A 26,564-nucleotide genomic window follows, 5' to 3' on the forward strand; every position below is an offset into this window, starting at 1 on the left:
GATCAGCGTGGATTGTTTGAGAACTGGTCAATACATGATTCGAGCTTTGCAAAGGAAATGTTATTAAATGAGCATTATTAAAGATGTGGCAGTTAAAAACTCTATGGGACCCAACATTTTATGTTGTGGAGCTTGTTGTTAATTTTCTTCCAATTAAGTTTCAAATATGGCTAAATTTAAGGGGCTGCACGATGTTAGCCAATCATGGGTTGGTAAAAATGGGTGTTTACACTGAAGTCTTAAAAGGCCAGACAGCTTAAAACTGAGTATTTCAGACAGAGGTCAGAGACAGGGTGGAAAATTATTATATATTACTAAATTATGACTGTTTTGGTGTAAAAAACTTTAATAACTTTATAAGTGGACCTCAGGGAAGATAATACAATTATAAAAAAAGTTTATGTCATGACTCCTTTAACAACGTTATCAAAGTGGGTAGCAGGCACAACAACATCGCTGCAACATGGGCCTCCATCTTGATTGTTTTGGGTTGAATGGATCACATGACTGTAGCCTACTTTATTGATTTAGAATATTTCTCAGTTTTCGCTGGCAAAAAATGCATTTTCAAATGTATCCAGATTATCCTAATGTGGATGTAGTCCTAGTCAACTAAAACAGTACTGTCCTACAAAATCAAAATGCAGTAACTATGCCAATACTGAAATGGGTAAATATGGCCACAAAATTGGTTTGTGTATTTTGTAGCTACTGCCATGTTTAACACTTTTCTCTGAATATGAGCATAGTTGAGCCAAATCCATCTGTCACTAGACAAATAAGATATCTCATTTAGGTAATAACTCAATTTAGACAAAATGTGTAGTTGCAGCATGTTGCCTTTGCATAGAAGAGTTGTGAAGTAGTGGAGGGAATAGAGTCTCTAGTCAAGGATTGGTTCTTTACATCTGTCACTAAATTTTACCACACCCCCTTAAGAACTCTTTTTTTTAGTCTTTAATATCTGAATGTGGTTAATATATTAAAGCTAGTACAGTATCCAAAATGTGTTTTTCAGAAGAAAATAAACCCAACATTCTATAAGAAAAAAAATCATTGGACAAATGTTATTAAAAATGTTTGTTTTATTTTATTAAATAATAAATAAATAAATAAGGAATTATGTACACAATCAATATTTGGTTAGAACAGAAGGAGAAAGCGATCTCAAGAAACAAACAATAATTTTTGCATTAATTTGTATTACATGCATGTGTGATCCATCAGCATTTACCCCCACACATACACAAGCAGTTTGATTTTTCTCAATGGATCCCTGGTCCCAGCCCAGATTTAAAATCTCCTTTCGGATACGTAACACTTCATTCCTCCAATATTTAATCTTCAGCACTTGAACTGTATATCCAGTGAGTCTGCCTCAGTTATCCAAAACCTTTCTGTACTTCAGGACATCCAGTTCAATAACTGTTCCTCTGTGGCCTTTTAATGAATCAAATTGTCAATTCATGTTCTTGTTGAGCCAGTGGCCAACTGTCCTCTTCGTCTGTCAGGCTCAGTTGCATCGTTGCAGCAGCATGTTAAGGGCGTACTCCAGACGGCTGCGCAGGTCTGTGGTGCAGCCCGCCCTGAGCAGCGTGCTCAGTTTGAAGGTGGCTGACGTTCGCTCCTCGTTGATATACGTCAGCAGGTATTCCTCCTGCTGTGTGCACAGGATGAGCTTGGTGTGGTCATGGTAGAAATTCACCTGTTGGGAGATGAACAAAAAGGCTTTGTTATTCTTGAAACACTCTCACAGGATGCAGGATGTTATTACAGTAAAGTTTGTGACCTTCTTCTTCATACAGTGCTGTAGTGTACACAGCTTTTTATCTGTGCTACTTCAACAAAGACAGACCTGACTGACAACTACCCAGAGGTTCAGATGGGTGTACAGAACACAAGACAATAGCTTTTTACACGTGTGCTGAAGTTCTGCAGAAGTTTGCAGGAGAAAGGGTTATCTAACACTGATTTGCTTTATCGTAAACTTTTCATTATGAAACTTAATGACATCCTCTGCAGATGTAATTTGAACATTGTAATGTAAAATGCTTTCACTGTCACCATGTTTCTCATACACAGCCACAAACAGCAAATTGTGACTCTTGAGCTGTGATTTGTAACAGTCCAGTAACAGCTATGCTGGATCTTCGATGGTAACAGCACCAATGGTTTTTTAAGAGCTGTTTTGTAATTTTACCTGGAATGTGCCGTCGTTGAAAAGCATCAATAGAGCTCTGTCTGATTTCAGCCACTGCAGAAGGTATATTCTGGTCTTCTGGGGATCTGGCTCATTTATCATATCTCCTCCCTGCATGAAAAGTTAGGATAACAATATATTTTAACAACACAACAGCTTCTTGTATAAGCTGGATTCTACACTGAAAAAAGTGTTAAACTAAAAAATGTGCTTCATGTGGTAACATTTAAATTAACTGGTTTTATTCAAGTCAAAAGTATTATTTAAAATCACTGAATCAACCTGAATAAATTAGGTTACAACAACAAAATTAATTTTAAAGGTTAGATCTGGTAGAAATGGCCTCTCAAGGTAACAATCGAAGGTTACTGTTTTTTACAGTGTAGTCAAAAAGGTCTTAAAACTTAAAGTTCAGAGCTGAATGCAGACACAAAAAAAAAAGGTTAAATTTGAAGAAGACTCACATCCATCAAATTCTCCTCCATGTAGTGGGCAAAGTACTTAAGGATGGTGACCTGGGCTACGGCACACTCAGGAGCATCGACAACAGTGAAAACAGACCTCTGGCCCAGTGCAGCATACTGATGAACAGTCCTACAAAACAGAGCCATCCCAGATTTATTATTAACTTGTCTTCGCAAACACAATATTCACTGTTTGATTCTATAACAACAGGAGGGGCTTGTTAATTGTTTCCATAATTTTATGTGTAATGCCATTTTTCATTCAGTTGACAGTTCCAGAATATGCAAAGTTTCTTCCCTACTTTTGTCCTTCTGAAGACCATCTAGAATTTTTGCTGTTGTTGACAGCACTAATCTCTGCTATATGCTACTTTTACTTGATATATATGAATTTATTTTGCCTTGATTCTTAAGCATTTCTGTAAACTGAGAAGGGATCTTTTCACAATATGGTGTTGGGTTGGTCTTTTGTCTGACATTCGATGTCTGAAATCCACTTTAAAATTGATTTCAGATATACTGTACATATTTTGCTGGTTGTTGTCTACTTTTATTGCTTCTTTCATAATTAGTACACTATAAAAAAAAAATCATAATTATTTATCGGACTGACTATTTGCACCCAATAAATAGCAAATAGCAACTGCCACACAGTGCAGCTATTTGCACCCCAATAGTCTGGTGGAACCACAATAAAAAACAACAAACTAGAAAAAAGATGTTGCTGCAGTGGCATGGGGTGCAAAGACATTGTGAATGTGTAGTGTTGTCCTAGTGATCCCGGTTCGATTCCGCCTTTTGTCCCACTCTTTTTCCCATCCTATTTCCTGTTTCCACTCTTAATATTTCCTTTTAATACTACTTAAAATAATAGATAATAATGAATATGAATTTTGATTTCATCACAGTGATTTGATCACGGTGAATGTCGGGGAGTGAAGAGAATGGTTTGATCCGGAGGCGGGGTCTATCAATCACACTCGTTCCCTTCCTCTTACTCCCGCTGCTCGGCATCACTTGTGTGTAGATTGCATCACTGTCCTAACCATGTTTTTTGGCAGAAACCATCGTTTTAATACAATTAACCATGGTGTTACTACAGTAATATGGTGATAATATAGTAACCATGGTTAATTTTGTGGTTACTGTAAATTTACAACAAAATACCATGGTGAAACTATAGTTGCTGTAGTAAAACCAAGGTTATTTTTTCTAAGGTAAGGTTAGGGTTAGGTTTAGGGGTAGGGGTCAATGTAGTGTGTCTGTGGGACTCTTAATTAACTCAATTGTAGTGATGCCCATATACTGTATGTTAGTATTTAAATGTTGGTGCAAATAGGGTGCAATTAGTATCTACCATTATTTGCACCAGGGTTGGTGTGCAAATAATATCTTCCACTATTTACACTGGGGTGTAAATAGCATTTACCATTATTTGCACCAGGGTGCAAATAGCATCTGCCATTATTTATTTATTTATTTTTAAATCCTCCAGTAAAAAACTATTACAGTAATTCGTAAACTGGAAGTTACCAGGGTTAGAAATTAAGGAGGGCTCGGGACAAAAATGGCACCAAAACAAACAAAAATGTCCCCTAAATTCAAAATTCTGGGGCAAAAATTGCCCTTGTAATCAATTCTTTGGTTTTTATTTGTAACATCTGATGGTTCTTTATATTCTATTATAGTGCTAGTTATACATATTATGACATAAAATATGAGTTGATGAGTATGATGTTGATTTAATTCTTAGGGTAAGAGGTAAAATAATTCTTATTAAGGAAAGAATTGATTCAACTAAAGTTTTTGACAAAAGGATGATATAGTTTATATTATAAATGGTTAAAAAAAAAGCCCATATAAAGCCACTGGTAGTTATGATGAAAATGTTACTTTATTTAAAGGGACTGTAAAAAAAAAAAAAAAAAAAAAAAGTGATCGTATCGCTTTAGAAGACATTAATTTAGCCGCTGGAGTCGAATTGATGACAGTTATGCTGACTGTCTGTGATTTTTGGAGTTTCAAAAGAGAAATCTCCATTCACTTGCATTTTAAGGACCTACTGAGCTAAGATATTTTTCTATTTTTCTTCAAATGTGTTCTGTTGAAGAAAGAGAGTCACACACCTGGGATATCATGAGGGTGAGTAAATAATGAGAGAATTTTCTTTTGGGGTGAACTATCTCTTTAACAAGACAGCATATGTAATTTTATGGCAAGATATTGTAAAAAAAAAAAAAAAAAATTAAGTTAAATGTATGATTTACCCTTTAGTTAACAGTGAATTACTTTTACGGTAAACTATTGTTTACATTTTTAAGTAAAATTAGAGTGGTTCCAAAGTAACAACTTAATGATAATATCATTGCACTGTTTCAATAACTTAAAATGTATTCACTGAAGAAAATCGAGCTGAAACTCTAAAAACTCGAAATGATAGTATAATAATACATTTGTATTCTGTAACATTTGGCTGTATCGAAAATGAATCAAAATGGCATTACACATGGACATGTGAACTGGATTGAATATTAAAAGAGAGGAACTGAGTTGGCAAGCAGTCAACTTGAAGCACCTACTTCTTATCAGAGAAGAGACTCATATGCGTTCCGGTGTTGAAAAGGACGCCCACTGTGTTGTCAGACAGCTGATAGCCAAAGCCATATTTGTTGGAATAGTCCACCCACTTAGTAACCCACTTTAAGCTATTACAACCATTTCCTATAGAGCTAGGCAGACTGTCAGCTGAAAAAACAAACAAACAAAAAAAACACTTGTAGATGCAAAGATTACATATTTTCTTTCCTCTATAGGATGGATTCAGTATAGAAAATACTGACTGTGAAGTGTGAAGCGTGTAAATGGGGCTTACTCACCTTTAGGCATGTGGTCAAGGCAACCTCTCAGAACACTAATAACAGCCTCTGCCACTGTTCCAGTGGTGCTGTCCTCAAGACCTACTGAGAGACAGTGGGATACAATGCATCAGCTTGTCTTACTAATGAGCTGGGGAGTCAGACAGTGGAAAAAATCCATGCATCAACTAACAGGTGAAATGCACACTTACATTCACTGCTGCTGCAGCTGCCCAAGCTGCCTCTAACAATCAAGTGAATGGAATCTCTTGTCTGCGGTCTTCTGGCAGTTGCCTGGGTAACCGGCTTTCTTGTAGGTGCTGACGGAGTTCCTCCATCCTAAAGAGGAAAAAATGGTGGCGTAGATGTGTCATAAATGATCTAGCACGTAACCTTCATTAATATCTCTGAGTCGGTGATGAATTCCTTATTATAGTCTGCTAAAAAGGGAACACTGCCCACCTCAGGTAAGTGTGTAGTAATCTGACGACTTATGGCAGTTTTTCTTAAGTCTTGACTAAGCTTGAATATGTCTTCCTCCTCTTTGGCTAACCGATCTGTCATTCAGAAGAAAACAGTAATGTATGGGCAAGCCATGAGAATGTATTATAATAACATGGTTATTACATAGTTACTACATTGTAGTAACTAAGCACTCTAAGCTAAGCAGCTAGGCAATCACTTACTTATATTTTCATAGTACTTGGCTTTGTCCTTTTTGCCACCAAAGAGAGCTGCGGCTGCCTTTTTGAAGAAACTTTTGGCTGGACTGGAAATGTGGAAGTCGGGGGCCGAGTGGCAGCAGCTGACAGGGAGCGTTTCTGGCATGAATCCCTGTGGCAAAATCATCACAACATCAGATATTGACAAGAAGTCAAACAGCTTGGCGGATGTACTGAAATCTGGGCTGCAAACAAATAAACTGACCTGGGTAAAAAATTCATGTCGCATGATGTCGTCCAGGTGTGGGCGGTCCACAGGGTTTTGTGCAAGCATGCTGGAGATGAGCTGTTTGGCGGGGAGAGCGAGCGTGGGGGGAAGGGTATAACGAGCCTCTCGGATACAACAGTATGTCTCCTTTAAGTTTGTGGTCTCAAATGGAGGTTTACCCAGTAGCATTGTGTACCTGAACAGGGAGATGAAGGTAAAACATGGCCGTTAACTAAGGGTTTGACTCTTAAACTCCTTAAATGGGATCCAAAAGTCCACTATAGTTTAAACTACTAGTCAAAATGCCTCTGCATTTTTCAAATTTAATACAAAAAAAATTATTACAAATGACATATTTTTATATATGATTATTATATTTATATATCAGCATAAAAATTATGAATTTTATAATTTCTTAGTATGACCCCCTGTTGCTTTAATGACAGCATAGCCAAAAACGTATGATCCATGTTATCCCAGCAAGTTTAAAGAATGTTCCAAAGAGCATCTTGCATGCTTCAATGGAAGCAAGAAAACGTGACCTTTTGTACAAGAACGCTCTAACATAGACAATGGCATATTTGCTTATTTGATTAGTGACCTTGAAATAGTGCAGAATCATACATATTTCTAATTCATTTTACGTCACAATGTTTCTTTGTTTAACATTTTTCAAAATCCTAAAATGTTTGATTGGCAGGTTTAAATTCGAATGTGAATCCCAGATTTTCAATGTGGACATTTGGACACCAGGTCATCATTTGAGACAAACTGAACACCAGTGATTTCCATGTGCTGCTATTCAAAGACTAAATCTAAAGCACATTTGTAATAAAAATATAATACCCAAACACAACAAAAATTTGAAGGATGCATACATTTATACAGAAGCTGCAATCACTGCCTATTCATACTGAGGAGATTCCAAATATCTCCTGAGCAAACCCCCTACTCATGAGAGCGATGGACTTACATGACACAGCCCAGAGCCCACACGTCAGACTCCCAGCCATGGCCTTGTTTGTTCAGCACTTCCGGGGACAGGTAGTTGGGTGTACCACAGATCGTTTTGCGTCTGTTGCTGACTGGTTCTAGTTTGGCAGCCAGCCCAAAATCTCCCACTTTCAGCTCCATTGAGTCACTCACAAACAGGTTGCCTTTAAAAAGAAAAAGAAAAAGATATTTAACTACACGTGAACTGATGGAATGTTAATTTACATCATGCAACCGCAGAGAGTGTTTGCATGCATACCTAGTTTCAGGTCTCGATGCAGGATCTCTAGGTCGTGGAGGTATTTTAAAGCAGACACAGTCTGTTTCAGGTAATACCTCACCTCAGGTTCTGTTAGGACTTTTCGTGCCTTTAGTATATGGGCTAGTGACTAAACAAAGATGAAAACAGAGCATTACTACAAAAGTTAGAAGCCAAACACAATCATTTGCATGACATATAACCAAAGTAATGCATTACATTCAGTTCCTCACTGGAAAACACATAGGGAATGAAAAAGTTTGGCATTTACACCAGCCCGGGTGGTAACATAGTACTCACTCTTCTACTGCAGTACTCCAACAGAATATAGATGTTGTCTTTGTCTTCAAAGTGGTGGTAGAAATGAACTATGTGTTTATGGCTGAGAGCTCTGTGCAGATCGATCTCTCTGTTTATCTGGAAAAAAAAAAATAGAGTATTGAACATCAGTGAGGAGTCGCGATCAGTCACTTGCGCAATCTTTATTTACGCAAATACTGTACAGACTGTCGTGCGTCTGTTTTACCTTATCTCTCTGGTGCGGTTTGGACACGCGCGTGTGCGGGATGATTTTGGCTGCATAAACTTTACTTGAAGACAGGTCGGTCATCTCATAGCACTTTGCGAAGCCTCCCTATATGGCATATAGACAGCATAATATAAGTTCAACCAAGATAAAAACAGGTTTTCAAAAAAGTATAACCACATGCACAAATACCAATTCATTCATATTTAAATATTAGGATATTAAATATTTATGTTATAGTATGGATTCTAAATATAATAAGTATAATGTTTAAATTAAAATTTACATTAATATTGAACACGTTACCTTTCCTAGAACTTTCCCCCGGCAATAACATTTTCCAGTACTGGGGTCAGTAATTATTCTTGAATACTCTGTGCCCGTCCGACTGTTTTCCTCTGTCTTTTTCCATTCTTGCTCACTTATTTTATTTAACTCACAAATCTTTTCGTTATGGGTCATTATTGATGGGTAAGAGGTATTCCTCAGTGTCTCCATGATTCTAATAACTGTGTTCTGTCACAGTGCTGTTGTACCGGCGTGTCTCATGTCTTTTATACCGCAGCGACAGCGCGCCTCCCCTCCAGACTAACTGCGTCACGAGACGGGAAGACCCTATAAGGCGCGTGTAGTCTGCTCTACAGCACCGTCCTGTATGAACCTACTCACTGTATTCATGATTACACATTCCGAGACACAAAAAGGACATCTAAATACACAACGATTAGAGCATAAAATCCAATGCATTTTAAAAAGGTTTATCCCAGCTTCAATGTGCACACCCAAATATCACAAGCTTTTTAATAGCTACAGATCTTTTTTTCCTGTCAATAAAAAGCAAGCACTGGTCAGATATGAACATTGAAACATTGACTGTGAATAAACTAACTATTATGAAGACATTAGGACATTTGGAATTCGTATTCATACATAGCAAAAAGTAATGAGGAAATAGTCTGATTCATACTGTCAGAGCATCACCATGTGGTTAAAATGACAAACAACATCTACGCTTGGGATAAATACTGTATTAACCTCATGCATGGTTGATGTGTCTGGGACTTCCTGTACAATTTCAGGAAGGTCAAGCTCAGTCTATGTTGCTCCAGCTTTTATTTTTAATATAATTTAATTTAATTGTTTTATGTACAATCATTAACTTTTACATGTTGAATAAAATGCATGCATGAGCTACCCTAGCTATTTGTAGAAAAATAACGTGTCACTATGAGTGAGATATGGCTCTAAATAAAAGGACAAGTAAAATGACATGTCCCATGCATGCTGGGACACACATGGGCATACAGACAGTAGACATCTTAAGATCGTAGACAAAAAGATTACTCTTTATTTCACAGATTAGTTTGATATGCAAGTCACACAGGTGGCCTGTAGTCATGTAGAAATTGAGAGTTCACTTTGTGTTCAATACAAAAGTCAGCAACTTTTATGCTTTGCATACTGTATACTGTACCTTGTATATGTTGTATAAAAGTGACTAGTGACTTTACATTTCAGGCAGTGCTAAAACAGGAAACAGTCATTGCACAATGACAGAACATATTAAAGCAATGACCATGTTTACATGCACATCATTTTCAGAATTAACAATAACACACATAAATGCAATGAATTGCAAAATACAGAACATGAAACTGTGCTTTGATTAGTGTGATTTGATTAATGCTTTCACCCATATGTATATTAATTTATTTTCATGTTTGTAACCTCCTCACTTCAAAAATGTGTTTATTGACTTAAGAATTTTTTTTATTGTTGTTTATTCACAACTGCCTGTCTCATATCACCCAGAATTACTTTTGTTTGGACATGCACACATTTATAAATTGTATAAATAAACAAATATTCCATTACAGTAGATATTCTGAATAAGGTCCACCTTTTTCCTGTATGTGGAAGTGTTCCACAATTCATAATGGAAGCCTGTTTATCCAATGTTTTCACGTTTTAGTTTTTCTGACAGCCAGCAACTGTTTTTTCTCCAATGAGCGTGTTATTTCTACGCCACTAGCACCACCCTTACAAAAAAATTAGAATTTGCCACTCATAACTTTTCACATGCAAATTAGCTTTGCGGCAAACTCTTTGTTGTAGCCAAAGGTTTGCTGCAGGTTCACGACTACCAGTGAAGAGCTGCAAACTTTGGCTGAACATTTGTGGTGAATAGCAAGCTCATTTGCATGTAGCAGCCATATCACCCTGTGTCTCATGACTGGTTGCTCACTGAAGTTAAACAGGGTTGAGCCTGGCCAGTACCTGGATGGAAGGTCATGGGGAAAACTAAGGTTGCTGCTGGAAGAGGTATTAGGGAGGCCAGCAGGGGGTGCTCACCCTGTGGTCTGTGTAGGTCCTAATGCCCCAGTATAGTGATGGGGACACTATACTGTAAAAAAGCACCATCCTTCAGATGAGACTTTAAACAGTGGTCCTGACTCTCTGTGGTCATTAAGAATCCCAGGGCACTTCTTGTAAAGAGTAGTGGTGTAACCCTGGTGTCCTGGCCAAATTCCCCCCATTGGTCCTTATCAATCATGGCCTCCTAATAATCCCCATCCATTATTTGGCTCTATAACTCTACTCTCTCCTCTCCACCAATAGCTGGTGTGTGGCGAGTGTACTGGCACACTACGGCTGCTGTTGCATCATCCAGGTTGATGCTGCACACTGGTGGTGGTTGAGGAGAGTCCCCTGTTCACTATGTAAAGCACTTTGAGTGTAGTGTCAGAAAAAACACTATATAAATGTAACTTTGATTCATTTATTCATGTTAAAACAATGAGTGGTGAATTTGCTGCAAGTTTGCAGTGAATTTGTGGCAAGTTTGCTAGAACTCTAGATTTTTTGTAAGAGCACCGAACGGAATTGCAAAAATAAATGTTTGTTTTCAAACATCTTTCTGAATATGCCCCCTGTGTGCTGTTGATCGATCAAACAGATAGTCCCACCCCCAACTCATGCCATTGGTTGAGTTAATGTTATTGTGTCGGTATGGCCGAGTCACTCAAAACATACAGAGGAATTCACAGTTTTTGAGAAAATTAACCTTCAGTTGGCTTCCTTACAGTTTACTCTGCATATAAGCTGGGATAAGAGGAAGCATTTAACATAGAAAAAGTAACACAATTAAGCTTTAAATGGTTGTTGCTTTTCCGCCTGGATCACTCGTTTTGGTATTTTTTACACTGGTTCTTAAAGGAATAGTTCACCCAAAAATGAAAATTCTCTCATCATTTACTCACCCTCATGCCATCCCAGATGTATATTAATTTTTTTTCTTTTGCTGAACACGTTTGCAGAAAAATATAAAAATATCTTAGCTCAGTAGGTCCTTAAAATGCAAGTGGATGGGGATCAGACCTTTGAAGCTCTAAAAATCACAGACATTCAGCATAAAGGTCATCCATATGAATCCAGTGGTTAAATTAATGTCTTCTAAAGAGACATGATTGCTTTTGGTGCAAAAAAGATCAATATTTAAGTACTTTTTTATATATAGGCATTGCTTCCAGTCAGGAGAATGCACGTGACAATCACGTTGGCATGTTCACGCGAGAACCGATGCACGTGCGACACACCCTGAAGAGCAGCGCTGTTTACAGCTGAGTAGGAGGAATGCTGTTCAGAAGCTTAGTTGGTTTTGGTTTAGATCTGTATTTGTATCTGTTTATTTACTCACAGTGGTGCATTTGTGTGCTTATTCTTGATGTCCCAACTGAGAGAAGAACGTGAGATTCATATATGCCAAAGCGAATATGTCACACAAGAGACCGTGTTAACTCAGCCCTCTTGTAGCGTGAACGAGAATACTGCTGCTGACCAGAAGCGGTGGTTTATAGTTAAAAAGTACTTAAATATTGATCTTTTTTTGCACCAAAAGCGATCGTTTCGCTTCAAAAGAACCACTGGAGTCATATATCGTTTAGGCTGACTGTCTGTGCTTTTTGGAGCTTCAAAGGTCTGATCCCCATCCACTTGCATTTTAAGGTCCTACTGAGTGGAGATATTTTTCAGTTTTTCTTCAAATGTGTTCTGTTGAAGAAATAAAGTCATATACATCTGGGATGGCATGAGGGTGAGTAAATGAGAGAATTTTAATTTTGAGGTGAACTATCTCTTTAAGGAGACAGAAATCAGAAAACAGTCCAGCAACAATCAGAATCATCATGGTGCTGCCCAGTGGTTAAAAACCATCAAGAATACTGTCAGGAAAACTGTGGATACAGGTGCAAAATTCTCATTAATACAGGCATATGCCAGCTGTCTTATTCAAATTTCTAGACAACAGATGATTGACTTAATCTGGTTATGGCAAATGGTTTAACATGTTTACAAGACGTGTACATAATTGCAATATGACCAAATTCTGATTAATTTCAGAATATTTTTGAGCATATAAATGCAGTCAATGTTAGTGCATGTCATGGGAGTCTCAAAAAAGCTTTTTTGCACCATGTAAGGTGGTTTACACTTCATCTAATGATAGCTTGTGTTGAAAGCTTCCGTACAGTGCTCATGTTATATGCCCAGGTCTGGTCCAGTCCCTCGCCCTCAGTGACTGTATGAGTCCAGTTGGGAAATGGGAAGCGACAGGCAATCACACAAGCCTCATCAGGTAACTCCCTCTCCAGTTTTTTACCCAACACCTCCATCTGTGGGCCACAAAGCACACGGGTTTGGGCAGGAAAGAACAGCAATTTTGGTCAGCAAAGTCAGACAAGTAATTTATTTGGTAGTAGTTTTTTCATATAAGGTTGCCCCATTTAGTATCTTTCATCTATTGTCCATCCCCATCTGTCTCAGACAACATGGCTTGATTAAAATGACTCAAAATATTTCCAGGTTAACCTAACCTGAAGTGTTCTCCATCAAACCCCACTGACCAGACAAAATTAATGACATCAAGTAAAATATATCTCAAGATGAAATAATATTTGGTTTCTTTGTACTTATTAAAAAAAATCAATAGTTCTTAATTTTTTAACAGAGTATTTATTTTTTGTATGCAGTACTTTATCATTTTTGTCATGCCTTTTATAAGCTCGGTATAAATGGAGAGAGGACATCTGTGTGTACTTACCACTCCAGGTGCCAAGAAAACAGTCACATTGTTATATTTGGACAAATCGGTCTGTGAAAGGAAAATGATAAAAATGAATCATCAACAGCCGGACATGTAAAATAAATTCTGAGATTTAAAAAAAATGCATGTTTAAATGTTTAAAGCATTTTTAAAGATTCCACTAGTGGCTCAGAAATTTCACATTCCATCATTAACTATACCTATACCTTCCAAAAGTCCTGGTTTACAAAGCTTGCAGTGCTGGGAGGTATTCCTTTCCAACATGCTTTGATTCGGGCATATCCAGTTAGGATGGAATTGATTTCAAAGCCAGTGCACTGGAAACCCTCTACAGTGGCAGCAAATACCTACAAAACCACATCCAAGATAAACCTACACTGTAAGAACCAGGACCAATATACATTGGTACATATTTGAACAAAGCAGACTGCCTGTGGCTTCAATTTTGAGCTTTCCTGTTCTGGTTTATAAGAGAAACCATGAGGAATATTTTTAACTGCAAGACCAATAATTCTTGCAATCATCAATATAACAGGTGCAGAAAGTGCTCTCCAGATTTTTTTCTGTTAAAATTTGAGCCTCATAGAGTGGTAATGGCATCTATTTTGGAACACAAAAGAGGCAGCCCATTGAAAGACCGCCCAATCTTGCCATTATCAAGGTGAGAAATTATAAACCATAAAATAAGCTACTACAGATTAGTCATGTCAACATAAAAAGCCAAGTCCCCAGTTATTAGAAGGAGAAAAATATAGCAGCAAAGTCATGCAAAATTATAAATAGCTTAATTGCTTTCAAATATGTTGTTCCTTTTATAGTTCGGTATACATTCTTTTCCATCTTTTAACCTGTGATGCCACTCCCCTACCCAGCTGCAAAGCATCTCACCATGTTTTGTGGTGAGAATGTAGTCATCTGCAGAAAGCCATCAAAAGCATCTGAAACAGAAAGTTCTTAGATCGACAAATTGGCATCTGTAAATCTCTCATAGCACTTGGAGATTTACATTTATTCAATATGTAAAATGTTAGATAGTATAAGTAAAATACACAATTATTATATGTGTTAGATATTTATGTTATGGAAGACAAATATATGCATTAATATTTGTTAAGGGAAAGTTTGACCAAATATGATTGTTATTTCTGTTGTTAATGCTGTTCCAAATCAATATGACTTTATTTCCTCTGTGAAACACAAAGGATGATGTAAGGCCTAACATCACACAGAAGAAAGTAAGTCATACAGGTTTGGAACAATATGAGGGTGAGTAAATGATGACAGAATTGTCATTTTTGGGTGAGCTTTCCCTTTAATTGTTTGATATCAAGCACAATATTTAAAATACTATGCAATATTTTTCGTTAGTTATCATTTGTTTTCAATGTTTATATATTAAGGACTCACCAGTCGCCCATCACCAGAGCCCAGATCTGCCAGACGCCCTGATCTCCCTTGCAGGAGTTTCATTGCATTCTGGGTCTGTGTTCTACATGAGGGCAAATAAGGCACCTGCACAATATCAATTCAGTTATTGATTAATTGACTTATTTCCTCTCAGTTCTCTGTGTCCAAGGCACAGGGTAAAGTGGAGATTGTTGCCATCGAAAAAGACATTACTCAGGGTTGCAAAATATGAATATTGTGCAATTGATTACCTAATCTAAGGCAGATCTTTATTATGTATAACTGAGCATATACATAGCTGCCAATGGCATGGTTTGCTATATGACTTCTTCCATTGTACCTTGAGACATCTGGGAACTTTCCGAAAGCCAGGAAGTGCAAATAATGTCCAGAGCCCATAACACCCTACAAGCAAAGTTCCCGAGGCTGCTGTGACACCTGGCTTAGTGTGATGTGAGAACTTGCAACTTTTATCCTGAAGGATGACCTCCACTGAATCCTCCATGATGGAACACTAGAGAAAACAAACGAACAACCACAGTGCATATGATGACACAATATATAAATACTGACATGTAGGTGATACGTCACATTTTAAAAATACTGTAGGAAAAATGCTCTCCTTATAACGACAAAAGTAGAACACGCAGGTTATAAAGTTATAGTGAGTTATTAATCCGCAAGAGGGCGCCACGGATCCATTGTTTTTAATGTTAAGTTTATATTTGGTTTAGCAGAAGAAATTATTTACTCATACCACAATCATGCAGAAACGATGTATTCTTAAAATATAGAAATAGCTATGTTTTAACACCTGAACGTGAATATCAACGTTTCTATTCACTTTAAAGCCCTGTATACAAAACCACGAAAGTAAAACTTATACTTTCTAGGACAAATAACCCACCCCTGTATAAACAAACGAATAACTATTTAACAACAGCATATTGAGTAATGAAAGTTTGGCTTTACCTTTTGCATGCAAATGTATTTAATGTGCGTTTGTACGAGGGAAACGTGACATTCCTGTAAACAACACACGCGCATGCGAAAGTGGGATGGGCACCAATCCTACTTCGGAGAAGGCGTAGCTCATGAATATTAATTATATTGTACTCATCTCGCTTGGTGGTTGATCTTATGAATATTGATTAATAAATGATGACGTATGCTTACGAATATTAAAAATAGGGTCACTGTAGCAAGTTTCATAAATATGCGTACATCTATATGCTAATAATGCCTCACGTGGAGCTGTTTTGGAGATAATATATATATATATATATATATACATCTGTTCATATCACTTATCTCTACACTTTATTATATTATATTATCTTTTGTGTTGCCAGATGTGGAAGAATGTCGCTAAAGCAGACTACAAAAGTCACTAAAATTGACGCTAGTTGCTAATTGGCTCTTTTACTCATGAAGGGGGTCAAAAAGACACTAAATCTAGCGACAAAGTCGCTAAGTTGGCAACACTGGTGGCGCTGGAATAATCCATGAGGTTCCTGCTCAGCTTCTTAAATTTGAGTACCACTTTCATCGATTTGATTGGCTATCTCAAATGACATTGACGAGCGGTGTTAGACTACTGAGCACTATGTAACTTTTTAAACCATTATGTTATTCCTGCAACAACTAAATGACAATTAAACAGCGGCGCATAATGAACTGCAACAGAACAGCAACAATGATATAAATTATTGGGGGAGACAATCTGGCCATATCTGATTATCGGGGGGGAATTGTCACAATGTATATTGTGGTTACGGCCCTGCTTAGTAATTACCTATAAGTAGGTTGATGTTTATATTTTCCAAACTTTTTCAATAAATTTGTTAATATTTGCGTTTTTTTGTTTTTAACATGTGTCATATTATTTATCATATTAAAATATCTCATAATATTTGACATACATCTTATTTATGGACGCAGTACGGTGGAGCCGATAGCCTGCGTTTGTGTGAGTTCTGAGAGAGGTGAACAGCGCTGCCACCTGCTGTTAGTAGCGAGCAGTTACACTCTGGGCGGATGTGGGATGAATGGGTGGAGAGTGCGAGTGTTTGCTGACGTCCATTGCGAGCATCACTGCATCCAACATTTATCCCAACACCCGACTCCACCTTTCCGAAACGGGACAAATATAATTTATTAAGACTTAATCAGAACCAGTCTCCATTTATAGCATTGGTTTCATTGGTTTTCTGAAACAATGGAGTTATACGGGAAGGTAAGTGAGATAAATGGCGTTATTCATTATGTTTTTGATCGAAATGGAGAGCAAAACATAATTGGGCAGTTTACACACACTGCAAAAGCTTAATTTAATACGAGATATGTAATTTTACAAAGCATCATAATGTGGCAGAAAGCAGTCTGAGACCATGAAATGCTTTGTTAAATGTATGAAACACAACATCAGTCAAGAGAAAAACAATTAGCTCTAAAAGCGAATTTATTCACAGGAACTGCTTCCTAATTGTTTATATGAAATAAAATTGTCTATGTGGAGTCCTACTTTTGGTTATGTTCTCACTGAAAGCACAAATGTCTCCTTGTTTGTACAAATGAAATCTAGTCGTCTTATGATAGATGTGAAGCCTATGATAAGTGTTTAATTTCCTGAGCTTGGCTGGACATAGACATTGCCCCCTTTAAAAACGCTCAGACAGGAAAGAGACATGGGCTGCGTCTCTAAAGCTAGTGAGCTGCTGCCTACCTAGACGGTGCGTGCCGAGTTTGCAGGTGTAGGTTTTTGGTAGCTCACTAGGATTTGAGACACAACCATATGGACAGCTCCCGGTGCTGACTTACACAGAGTGATATGCAGAGACAAAATTAGAACTGCCGAAGTTACACAAGTCCGGAGACAGTAAAAAAAAAATAAAATAAAAAAAAAATTATAAAATAATAATATAAGTACTTTTGTTGGAATAGTTTGGAACAATCTTTCATTATTATTATAACTGTTTTAAAAAATAACAAATATATATAAAAAAATAAAAATAAAATAAAATAAAAAAATTGCCCACAAAATCGGGTGGTGCAACCCAGGTTTTCAATCTTTTTTATGCTGATGACACCCAAACAAGATGATCACCTTGTGAGGGACCCCCTTTCTAAAAAATATTAAAGCAGCTATGAATTTTCATGTATAAATACGCATTTATTATACTGTATGAGAAAAATAGTAACTGTGATATTATAAAGACAACATGTTTTTTTCCAAATGAAATAACTGGCTTTTATATTGTCATTATACTTGAGCCGAAAAAAAAAAAAAATTAAAATATTATCTGGAAAATATTTACTTTGTATTAAGTTATTTTGACATTTTTATAAAAAGGCACATTTTGTTCAGATCAACTAAGAAAACTTTATATTCGTGACTCAAAAATTCATGATATTTGTAAAAAACATTTTAACATGAAAAATATGTTTGAAATTTTTTATTTTTTTTTTCATTATCAAAGTCACAATATATATATATATATATATATATATATAATGTTTTGGTAGAAAATGCAAGAAATGTTTTTCAAAATTGTATGAACCAAACATTGACACAAACATGACATTTCTATGAATTAGGCATGTGTTTTAAATGATTAAAACAATCTTTTCAACTATTTTTAATATTTATTTATTTATTTTTATTAGATTTCTCATTTTTATCACCTCGGATGACCAATTACCCTAAAAATGCTGGGTTTAAAAAACACTCTTACAAAAAAAAAACAAATAAACAAAAATGATCATGGTAACCATTATTATATTATTACTTCTATATTATATTGTAGTTATATTTTGTTGAGTTGCAAACCTTTTATCTATTCATTGCAACATTTCTATGTGTTCTTATAGATGGCTGCTACACAAGACAACAAACAGAAGGAGAACTCTGATCAGAACTTTGATTACATGTTCAAGCTGTTGATAATCGGGAACAGCAGTGTTGGAAAAACATCTTTCCTCTTCCGCTACGCTGATGATACCTTTACATCTGCCTTTGTCAGTACGGTGGGCATCGACTTTAAGGTCAAAACTGTCTATAAGAATGACAAAAGGATAAAGCTTCAGATCTGGGTAAGTCTCCATCTCATTCACATGTCAAAATGACCACTGTTTCAAAAACAACACAGACCTCTTCTTGAACTCAGTATCAATGATCCATGCTTGGTAAAGCACTGAAGTGGTGTATAATTGTGCAATGTAAACATCACTTGGAGTGATGATTAACACTGGCTTTATGGAAAGAGTGCATCAGCCATTGTCAGCTTATCTAGGCCTTTTAACTTTGCATCAGAGAAACTGATCTGTTCTCCAGATTGTGGCACACTTTTCTATTTTAGTCTTTCGGTGAAAACGCTGCTACTTTCAGAGGTGACGACCCTAGTCTTCACTTGAGCGCTCATGCATTTCACACATTTGTTATACTGACTCCATCTGTTTGTCCTAGACTAAGGCAACTCAGTCACTTCTTGGAAATTTGAAGTGAGCTAAGTCTAATTAAATAAAGAGATGTGGCAGATTTCCACTGCTCTTACTGAATTTTTTTTTGTAGCTTTAGATGGAGAAGTCTGCATTTTGAAATGCAGAAAATTAAAAGTCTGTCATCATTCAATCACCCTCATTTTGTTCCATATAGAACTGGTTAAAAATATTGATTTTCCGATGCATCGCAATCTTCATTTGAATGATCTCAATACTGATTCTAAAAGAGGCCCTATTATGCTTTTTTGGGATTTTACCTTTCCATTAGTGTGTAATATAGCTGTTTGTGCATGTAAAAAGTCTGCAAATTTACAAAGCACAACATCCACACCAAAGGGAGTTACTCTCTCCCACAGACAACACTGCTCCTGAACTGCCTGAAACATCTGGTTTGCAGTCCAGCCATTACTTCCGTGACATAGCTATGTCACTATGTAACACATTTGCATAATGCCCGGCTAATGCCCAGGAGCTGAAACTCAGTTATGGTAAGGCATTTTTGCATTTCCAACACACGCTCTAAGCGATTGACCAATCACAACAGACTGGGCCAGCTGACCAGTCAAAGCAGACTGGGTTTTTCGGAAAGGGGGGCTTAAAGAGACAGGAGCTGCAACAGAGCGTTGTACAGTATGAGAAAAATAATGTGTTTTTTGAACATTAAAGCATGTAAAACTATTGTAGTAGACCCCCAAAATAAAATTATGAACCTGTAAATGAGCATAATATGGGCTCTTTAAATCCCAAGATTGATCTTTCACTCTTTGCACAACCCTCTACTAAAATGAGAGAAAATTGCTCACATTTGCAACCAAATTTTGCGCTATTTGACTAAAAATGTGTATGATTAGTCACTGGCTGGTAAATGTTCAGATTTCACTCACCAGTGATTGTTTAGTATAATGGGGAAGTATTCAGCAGCAAGATCCTTTCACTGCATGTTTAGAGTAAAAGTTTGGTTTGACTCATTCTGTGTGTCCAAAGATAAGATCCATGCCACCCATTTGACATTGAATAATGCCTCTTTTAGGACCATTTCTGTTCTTTAAAGTTAGTTGTTGATCAAAAACAACAAAAAAGAAACATTTCACTTTAAAAATGCAAAGCCCGGATGAGATAAAGCCATTTGAGTCCTCTCTCTGTAATATGCACTCAATTACAGATGCTCTTTAGAGAAATGCCAGTTTTCCTAAAGAGATAGTACTGGTTTTTAGCACGTGTTCAACAAATCAATGTAAATACTTGTAAACAGTTCAAATTATACATGTAAACAATAAACATGTAACAAAATATAATATATGCAATATAATATCATATTTATTGATGGATAACATGGATTTGTTCATTTTTAAAAAGCTAAAATGTGACCAAAATGATGAAAAATGAATAAAATTTCATTAGTAAAATTATTATTTTCATAATGTACCTAGTTAGAAGGTCCCCTGTATAATTAACTGCACTAGCTGGGAGAGAATTTCTTTTACACAGTATGTAAGCAAAATGGACATTAAAACTGAAATATACTCGATATCGATATTGAATCGAAATTGGAGAGCTTGTGAATCGGAATTGAATCGGGACATCTGTATCAATACCCAGTCATATAAACCCTTTGACTTATTTTCTTCCATGGACCTCAAAAGAATATGTCAGAAAGAAAGTTAGGGGGGCCTGGGTAGCTCAGCAATTAAAGACGCTGACTACCACCCCTGGAGTTGCAAGTTCAAATCCAGGGCATGCTGAGTGAATCCAGTCAGGCTTCCTAAGCAACCAATTGTCCCGGTTGCTAGGGTGGGTAGAGTCATGTTGGGTTAACCTCCTTGTGGTCGCTATAATGTGGTTCTAGCTCTCGTTGGGGCACGTGGTGAGTTGTGCGTGGATGCTGCAGAGAATAACGTGAGCCTCAACAAGCCACTTGATAAGATGCGCGGATTAACTGTCTCAGACGCGGAGGCAACTGAGATTCGTCTCCCGCCACCCAGATTGAAGCGAGTCACTACGCCACCACGAGGACCTAGAGCGCATTGGGGATTGGGCATTCCAAATTGGGGAGAAAAAGGATTTAAAAAAATAAAATAAACAAAAACAAAAAAAATAAGTTAGTCATATTTTGATCTTTTTGTTAGGCATCTTTTTCCCATACAGTGAAAGTGAATGGTGACTCTGACTATGAACCTTAATGAATAATAAGATAAGTAAATAATAAATAAAAAATATACTATTTATGATGTTAATCACTCACAGTGTCATCCTGGTTTTCTTAATTGCATTTGTAGGACACAGCAGGGCAGGAGAGGTATAGGACTATCACCACAGCCTACTACAGAGGGGCCATGGGCTTCATCCTAATGTATGACATCACTAACGAGGAGTCTTTTGCTGCTGTGCAGGACTGGTAAGACCTTTATGCTGTTTACATAGTGTACTGTATTTTATCATTCCAAAGCTGTTTACGTGAATTAAAGCAGGGGTGTAAAATATACAGAGAAATTATACTTAAGTTCAAGAATGTGTACTTTGTCAACATTTTAAGTATCTAGCCAACTTACTTGAGGGACAGTAAAATTCCACATTTAGTTGTAATTAAAGGGATAGTTCACCCTAAAATGAAAATTAGCTCATCATTTACTCACCCTAATGCCATCCCAGATATGTATGAGTTCCTTTCTTCTGCAGAACACAAACTAAGATTTTTTTAAGGCAGCACAAAAGTAACCCTTAAAACTTCTGTGGCTTAGTTCTTCTGAAGCAATAGTAGTAGTGACTGTTGTTCAGCATCTCAATATTCCTACCCCACATTGCTTTTCAGAGGCTCCGACACTAGCGACTCGCTGCCCGGTCTTGGCATCTTTTGGGGGGTATTCGAGCTCGGGTCAAGTTTCGAGCCTCGAGCCCTCCTCCAGGGACAGCGAGCCAAACACGTTTACTCTATCCTCATGGCAGGATTACATTAACTTGCAAACTACTGAAATGGAGCTCATAACAAAGTTCGAGAGGAGCATGTTCATTTAATCTGACCAATCACATCACCAGAGTAAGCATATATAAACAGCTGCTTACATCCATGCTGTGACGATTCCTCCAGCATCCCTCCGTCACCCCAATTCTTCCCATATATTCATTAATAACTCAACAAGTCCGGGGGGGTATTTGAGCTCAGGTCAAGTCTCGAGCCTCGAGCCTCGAGCCCTCCTCCAGGGACAGTGAGCCAAACACGTTTACACTATCCTCATAGCAGGATTACATTAACTTGCGAACTACTGAGAGGAGATGTTAGGAAGAATGACAGCCTCAGTCACCATTCAATTTAATTGTAAAAAATAAATAAATAAATAAGGTGAATGGTGACTGAAACTAACATACTGTCAAACATCACCTTTTGTGTTTTATGGAAGAAAGTCATAAACAACATGAGAGTAAGTAAATCATGACAGAATTTTCATTTAAGGCTGAACTAAAAACTATTCTTATTTCTAGCATTGGTGCACAAACTTTTAAAGGATCTTAAAGTTATTCAAGAAAATAGCTGAATCAAAATAAATGTAATTGGAAATGTAAGGCTTCTATTAATTAGCCTAATTAATGCAGTTAATTCAGCAGCAGTTGATTTTATAGATGTTTTACATATGAGTACAGTTTTTCATAGACTGTTTAACAACCATCTTCAGCCATGGTTATTATTAAAATGTATCGTTTCAGTGCAAAGACTGTATTGTGGGACTGATGAGAACAAATGACCACAGTTGTGGCCAACAATTATTATTTTATTTTTTTAAATGGATTTCATTGGAAAAAAACAAAAAACTAATTCAATCATGTTGACTTGCAAAATGTAATGAGCACTTTGAAGGTCTAATTGAAATTGTAGCACTTAAGTACACATTCCCAAAATGATAGTGTGCTTAAGTATAGTAATGAAGTACAATTACACCCCTGATTAGAGAACTCAAAGTGAATGTTGCTTTAGCAGACATTTAGTCACTGTCGCAACAGGTACTAAAGAAGTATCTTTTTTCCCCAGAACAGATTAGAATTGACACCAATTCCTCATTGATTCCGTGTGGCATGATGACATATTGATACAGTCAAATTGTCTGGTTTGGTATATACCAGGCACATTTTGTACTAGAAGATGTATCAATGGCATTGTCTGACAACAAGCATGTCCGTGGTCTTTTTTGTCTTGTGTCAGGGCGACACAGATTAAGACATACTCTTGGGACAATGCTCAGGTGATCCTCGCAGGAAACAAATGTGACATGGAGGAGGAGAGGATAGTGTCTGTGGACAGTGGAAGACTACTAGCAGAACAAGTGGGTGAGTGAAAATATTCTGTTGTCTAAATTTAAGTTTGGTTATGTAATTTATAACAGAACTGGGTGTGAATTTACCTGAATTAGGCACTCTATAAAACCACTGACAACCCTATTCTGCTGCTGTGTGAGCGTAGCCAGACAAAGAACGATTCATCATGATTACATTAGGAATATTTCAGTCGCTTACCATAAATCTCTCTTTACCAAAAGGTTTTGAATTTTTTGAGACAAGCGCAAAGGACAACATCAACGTCAAGCAGACATTTGAACGCTTGGTGGACATCATTTGCGACAAGATGTCCGACACTCTTGACGCTGACCCTGCTGTTTCCACGGGAACGCCCACTACCAGACTGACAGACAACCCATCGCCTCCTCAACTGTCTGACTGTAGCTGCTAGTGCTTACTGTTCAGGCTGTTCGCTTTAGTGGCTCGAGCGCTGTTGCCAAGCTTCTGTATACTGAGACAGAAAAAAGTTACTGAACCCCAAATCTTTGGCCTGGTTTTAACTCCTATTTTTATTGGCATTAAGACAACCAACTTAGCAAACTAGCAAGATTGTGCCAAACACGAGTGTCTGACCTTGTCTTTCCTCTATGCCATTATACCAGTATACAGGTCTTATTTCAGGGGTTGATAGTGTACCCATATTCCCTTTACCTTGTATTAGTAATTTTAGCAAAGCAGGAATTAGTTGAACCTTGCAGGCTTCACAATCATTCCCATGTATCTCAGGGGAATTATGAATATCTGCAAATTTATAAATTCTATACACTTGTCTAACTTATGTGAAGTGTATTTAGAGGGTGTTGTACTTTTGCATTTTGCTGATGAATTGGTTGGATATATTTTGTGTGATTGCGAAAGCTGAAAAGTACAGATACAATAAATGTGGCCTTGAAATGGTTCTGGGGTCCAGATCCACTCTTTCATATCCAGACAGATTGGGTAATTAATTTGGTTGGCTTGACAAAGCCAACATACTGTTATTCTATTGACTTAGTTTAGGTTTGTTTTTATTATTATTTATTAATTTTTACATGGAGCAGAACTGTCTTATAGGGGCTGTCATGTTGAGATCGCATGACCAGCGACATACTACTTATTTTATTTTGGTAACCCACCTATTATCTGACACTTTTCCTCAATGAATAAATTATTCATGGTTAACTGTGAATAACACATTTCTACACTGGCATTGGCAACCGAACACTATTGCTTTTGTCTGATGCTGCATCCATTCAAATATGTGTCCGTTTAAAGTCATAGACACCTGCCATATAGGCCGCACATTAAATACACATTTAAATTCATAAACAATCTCTCTTAGATTATTATCTAAGAGAGACTGCAGGTTATTTTCAGATGAAAGAGACGTCATTTTAGAGTCAACCCATGCTTTTATTTTGGTGCATATATAAAAAAAATTTATTTGATTTTACCAGTTTTCGTATGTAAATTTGATTTCTACAGTTCTATCCAATAGACTGCAATAAACAAAAGAGTCCAATAAACAACTACACTGTCTTGTGAAACCCTCCAGACAATTTGTCCAAAAAAATTAATAAAAATAAAATTATATATATATATATATATATCGCTCTTTTTTTTTCTTTCTTCAAATTCCGTTTGTGTATTTCTCTCATGATTTAAAAAGTTAACAAAAAAAAAAAAAAAAAAAAAAAAAGGAGAAGGACAAACTGATTTAATCCATTCAGGGCAATTCTACAGTATATGTGTCAAAATAAGTCCAAACATCATGTTTTGGTTTTTGTGAAGATGCTATAACTCCTCTCTTGATCTGGAAATGAAAATGCCCTGTTATCCCCAAAACAAAATTGTGTTTTCTTTCATATTGCATGAAACACAAATGTTCTAGAAAGTTTTAGTCACACTATGATGGAGGTTCTCTACAGCTGGTCACAAACCCAAACCCACCACACTGTGACCTGCTTTACCCTGTCCAATGAGGTCTGACGCTTTTGTCTATAAAAAATGTTTTGTCTTGTTTGTTTTTTTCCTGGGAGCATTTGTCCCACACAAACAGGAGGAACACAACGAACACATCTAGATCGATTTCCAGCCAGTAGTTTCTTTAGTGCAGCCAGAGGATAAAAAGTAAAGAGCTATCTATAAGGCACAACCCTCAGGCCACGGAACCACTTTCTTTGAAAAAGTAAGAAAGAAAGGAAAATAAACACAATGACTATAATTTGGCTTCCCCCTTTCTCTACGCAATCTCTCTAGAGACACATATCAGTGGGTTCATTATATACTAAGAATAACAAATATTCTCTCAGTAAGAGTTCCATAATACAACAACCATCACCAAAAGGGATGATATAATCATTTACAACAAGATGATAAGAGCGACGATATGTACTGTACAGCACAATAAATACATGTATGTAAACAGAGAGAAATAAGAAACATTGTAGTGAATGGAGACAATAAAAAAAATCAACAACAAAAAACATGACCTTCCAAATTTAAAAACTTGGCAACAGAAAGAGTTTTAAATTAAGTAAATAAAAAAAGCAATGAAATCGGGGCAGTTTCAAAAGGCTTCAATATCATACAAAATTTTGCACATTTGATTAAGTATATTTACTGCATATGTATAATTAAAATAGATTTCGGAAAACGGATTCAAATGCCTACATTGCTGATGCTACAATTCGATTCAAATGCTTTAATATGCTACAAGCACATCAAAGAGCATTAATAAATAATGCTAGCATGAAAATAATAATAAAAAAAGGATAATTATACAGTAGGACACTTGGCAGCAATCAAATCATTATGAGTGGAAATGCTTGGCAAGATCAAACATAACAAAACAATAAATACAATAAAAATTCAAATTAAAACTGAAACAAAAAAGTACAGTGCACTGAAGTTCACACTCAGAATGAGGCTTTGCACTGAAGCTGATTGTCCTGTGATCATGTGAAGACAGAAAGAGGTACATGGAGGAAAATGCTCTATCGCTGATGTCAGTTGTTTTCTGTT

The 26,564-nt window shown here is 36.7% G+C and overlaps 3 protein-coding genes across 4 annotated transcripts; 1 reads left to right on the plus strand and 2 right to left on the minus strand.

The window, feature by feature from the left end:
- Positions 1-1,065: 1,065 nt before the first annotated feature.
- Positions 1,066-8,742, minus strand: LOC127423907 (serine/threonine-protein kinase PLK2-like). 2 transcript variants are annotated; one of them, XM_051668583.1, is made up of 14 exons: positions 8,534-8,742; positions 8,228-8,335; positions 8,002-8,118; positions 7,702-7,831; positions 7,423-7,606; positions 6,447-6,645; positions 6,206-6,353; positions 5,982-6,076; positions 5,732-5,858; positions 5,541-5,621; positions 5,244-5,409; positions 2,665-2,794; positions 2,201-2,311; positions 1,066-1,705 (listed from the first exon to the last, which is right to left on the minus strand). In XM_051668583.1, exons 1-14 carry the CDS (start codon positions 8,723-8,725, stop codon positions 1,514-1,516), a joined length of 1,980 nt encoding a protein of 659 aa, XP_051524543.1. In that variant the 5' UTR covers positions 8,726-8,742; the 3' UTR covers positions 1,066-1,513. The 2 variants fall into 2 exon arrangements, with proteins under 2 accessions (XP_051524543.1, XP_051524542.1); XM_051668582.1 differs by having other exon boundaries at positions 5,541-5,624.
- A 3,540-nt stretch (positions 8,743-12,282) lies between these two features.
- LOC127423910 (ATP synthase subunit C lysine N-methyltransferase-like) lies at positions 12,283-15,789 on the minus strand. The gene is made up of 6 exons (XM_051668590.1): positions 15,708-15,789; positions 15,076-15,249; positions 14,736-14,840; positions 13,535-13,675; positions 13,326-13,376; positions 12,283-12,897 (listed from the first exon to the last, which is right to left on the minus strand). Exons 1-6 carry the CDS (start codon positions 15,780-15,782, stop codon positions 12,718-12,720), a joined length of 726 nt encoding a protein of 241 aa, XP_051524550.1. The 5' UTR covers positions 15,783-15,789; the 3' UTR covers positions 12,283-12,717.
- A 1,026-nt stretch (positions 15,790-16,815) lies between these two features.
- Positions 16,816-25,143, plus strand: LOC127423911 (ras-related protein Rab-3C-like). Its single transcript, XM_051668591.1, has 5 exons — positions 16,816-16,971; positions 18,606-18,827; positions 21,512-21,630; positions 23,428-23,552; positions 23,762-25,143. The coding sequence occupies exons 1-5, from the start codon at positions 16,954-16,956 to the stop codon at positions 23,950-23,952; spliced, it is 675 nt and encodes a 224-aa protein (XP_051524551.1). The 5' UTR covers positions 16,816-16,953; the 3' UTR covers positions 23,953-25,143.
- Positions 25,144-26,564: the final 1,421 nt, after the last annotated feature.

This window comes from Myxocyprinus asiaticus, chromosome 33, assembly GCF_019703515.2.
Source record: "Myxocyprinus asiaticus isolate MX2 ecotype Aquarium Trade chromosome 33, UBuf_Myxa_2, whole genome shotgun sequence".
NCBI classification, from domain to species: domain Eukaryota; kingdom Metazoa; phylum Chordata; class Actinopteri; order Cypriniformes; family Catostomidae; genus Myxocyprinus; species Myxocyprinus asiaticus.

What these genes read in the sequence shown, in the direction of transcription:
- LOC127423911 (XM_051668591.1), top strand. An exon ending in TTTGCTGCTGTGCAGGACTG is followed by an intron (nt 21,631 to 23,427) that starts GTAAGACCTTTA and finishes GTCTTGTGTCAG; the next exon opens with GGCGACACAGATTAAGACAT. An exon ending in ACTACTAGCAGAACAAGTGG is followed by an intron (nt 23,553 to 23,761) that starts GTGAGTGAAAAT and finishes CTTTACCAAAAG; the next exon opens with GTTTTGAATTTTTTGAGACA.
- LOC127423907 (XM_051668582.1), bottom strand. Translation starts at nt 8,725, where the DNA reads ATGGAGACACTGAGGAATACCTCTTACCCATCAATAATGACCCATAAC. An exon ending in GACATGAATTTTTTACCCAG is followed by an intron (nt 6,354 to 6,446) that starts GTCAGTTTATTT and finishes ATTTTGCCACAG; the next exon opens with GGATTCATGCCAGAAACGCT. An exon ending in CCTTGACCACATGCCTAAAG is followed by an intron (nt 5,410 to 5,540) that starts GTGAGTAAGCCC and finishes TTGTTTTTTCAG; the next exon opens with CTGACAGTCTGCCTAGCTCT.
- LOC127423910 (XM_051668590.1), bottom strand. Translation starts at nt 15,782, where the DNA reads ATGCGCGTGTGTTGTTTACAGGAATGTCACGTTTCCCTCGTACAAACG. An exon ending in AATACATTTGCATGCAAAAG is followed by an intron (nt 15,250 to 15,707) that starts GTAAAGCCAAAC and finishes TGTTTTCTCTAG; the next exon opens with TGTTCCATCATGGAGGATTC. An exon ending in TTTTCTTGGCACCTGGAGTG is followed by an intron (nt 12,898 to 13,325) that starts GTAAGTACACAC and finishes TGTGGCCCACAG; the next exon opens with ATGGAGGTGTTGGGTAAAAA.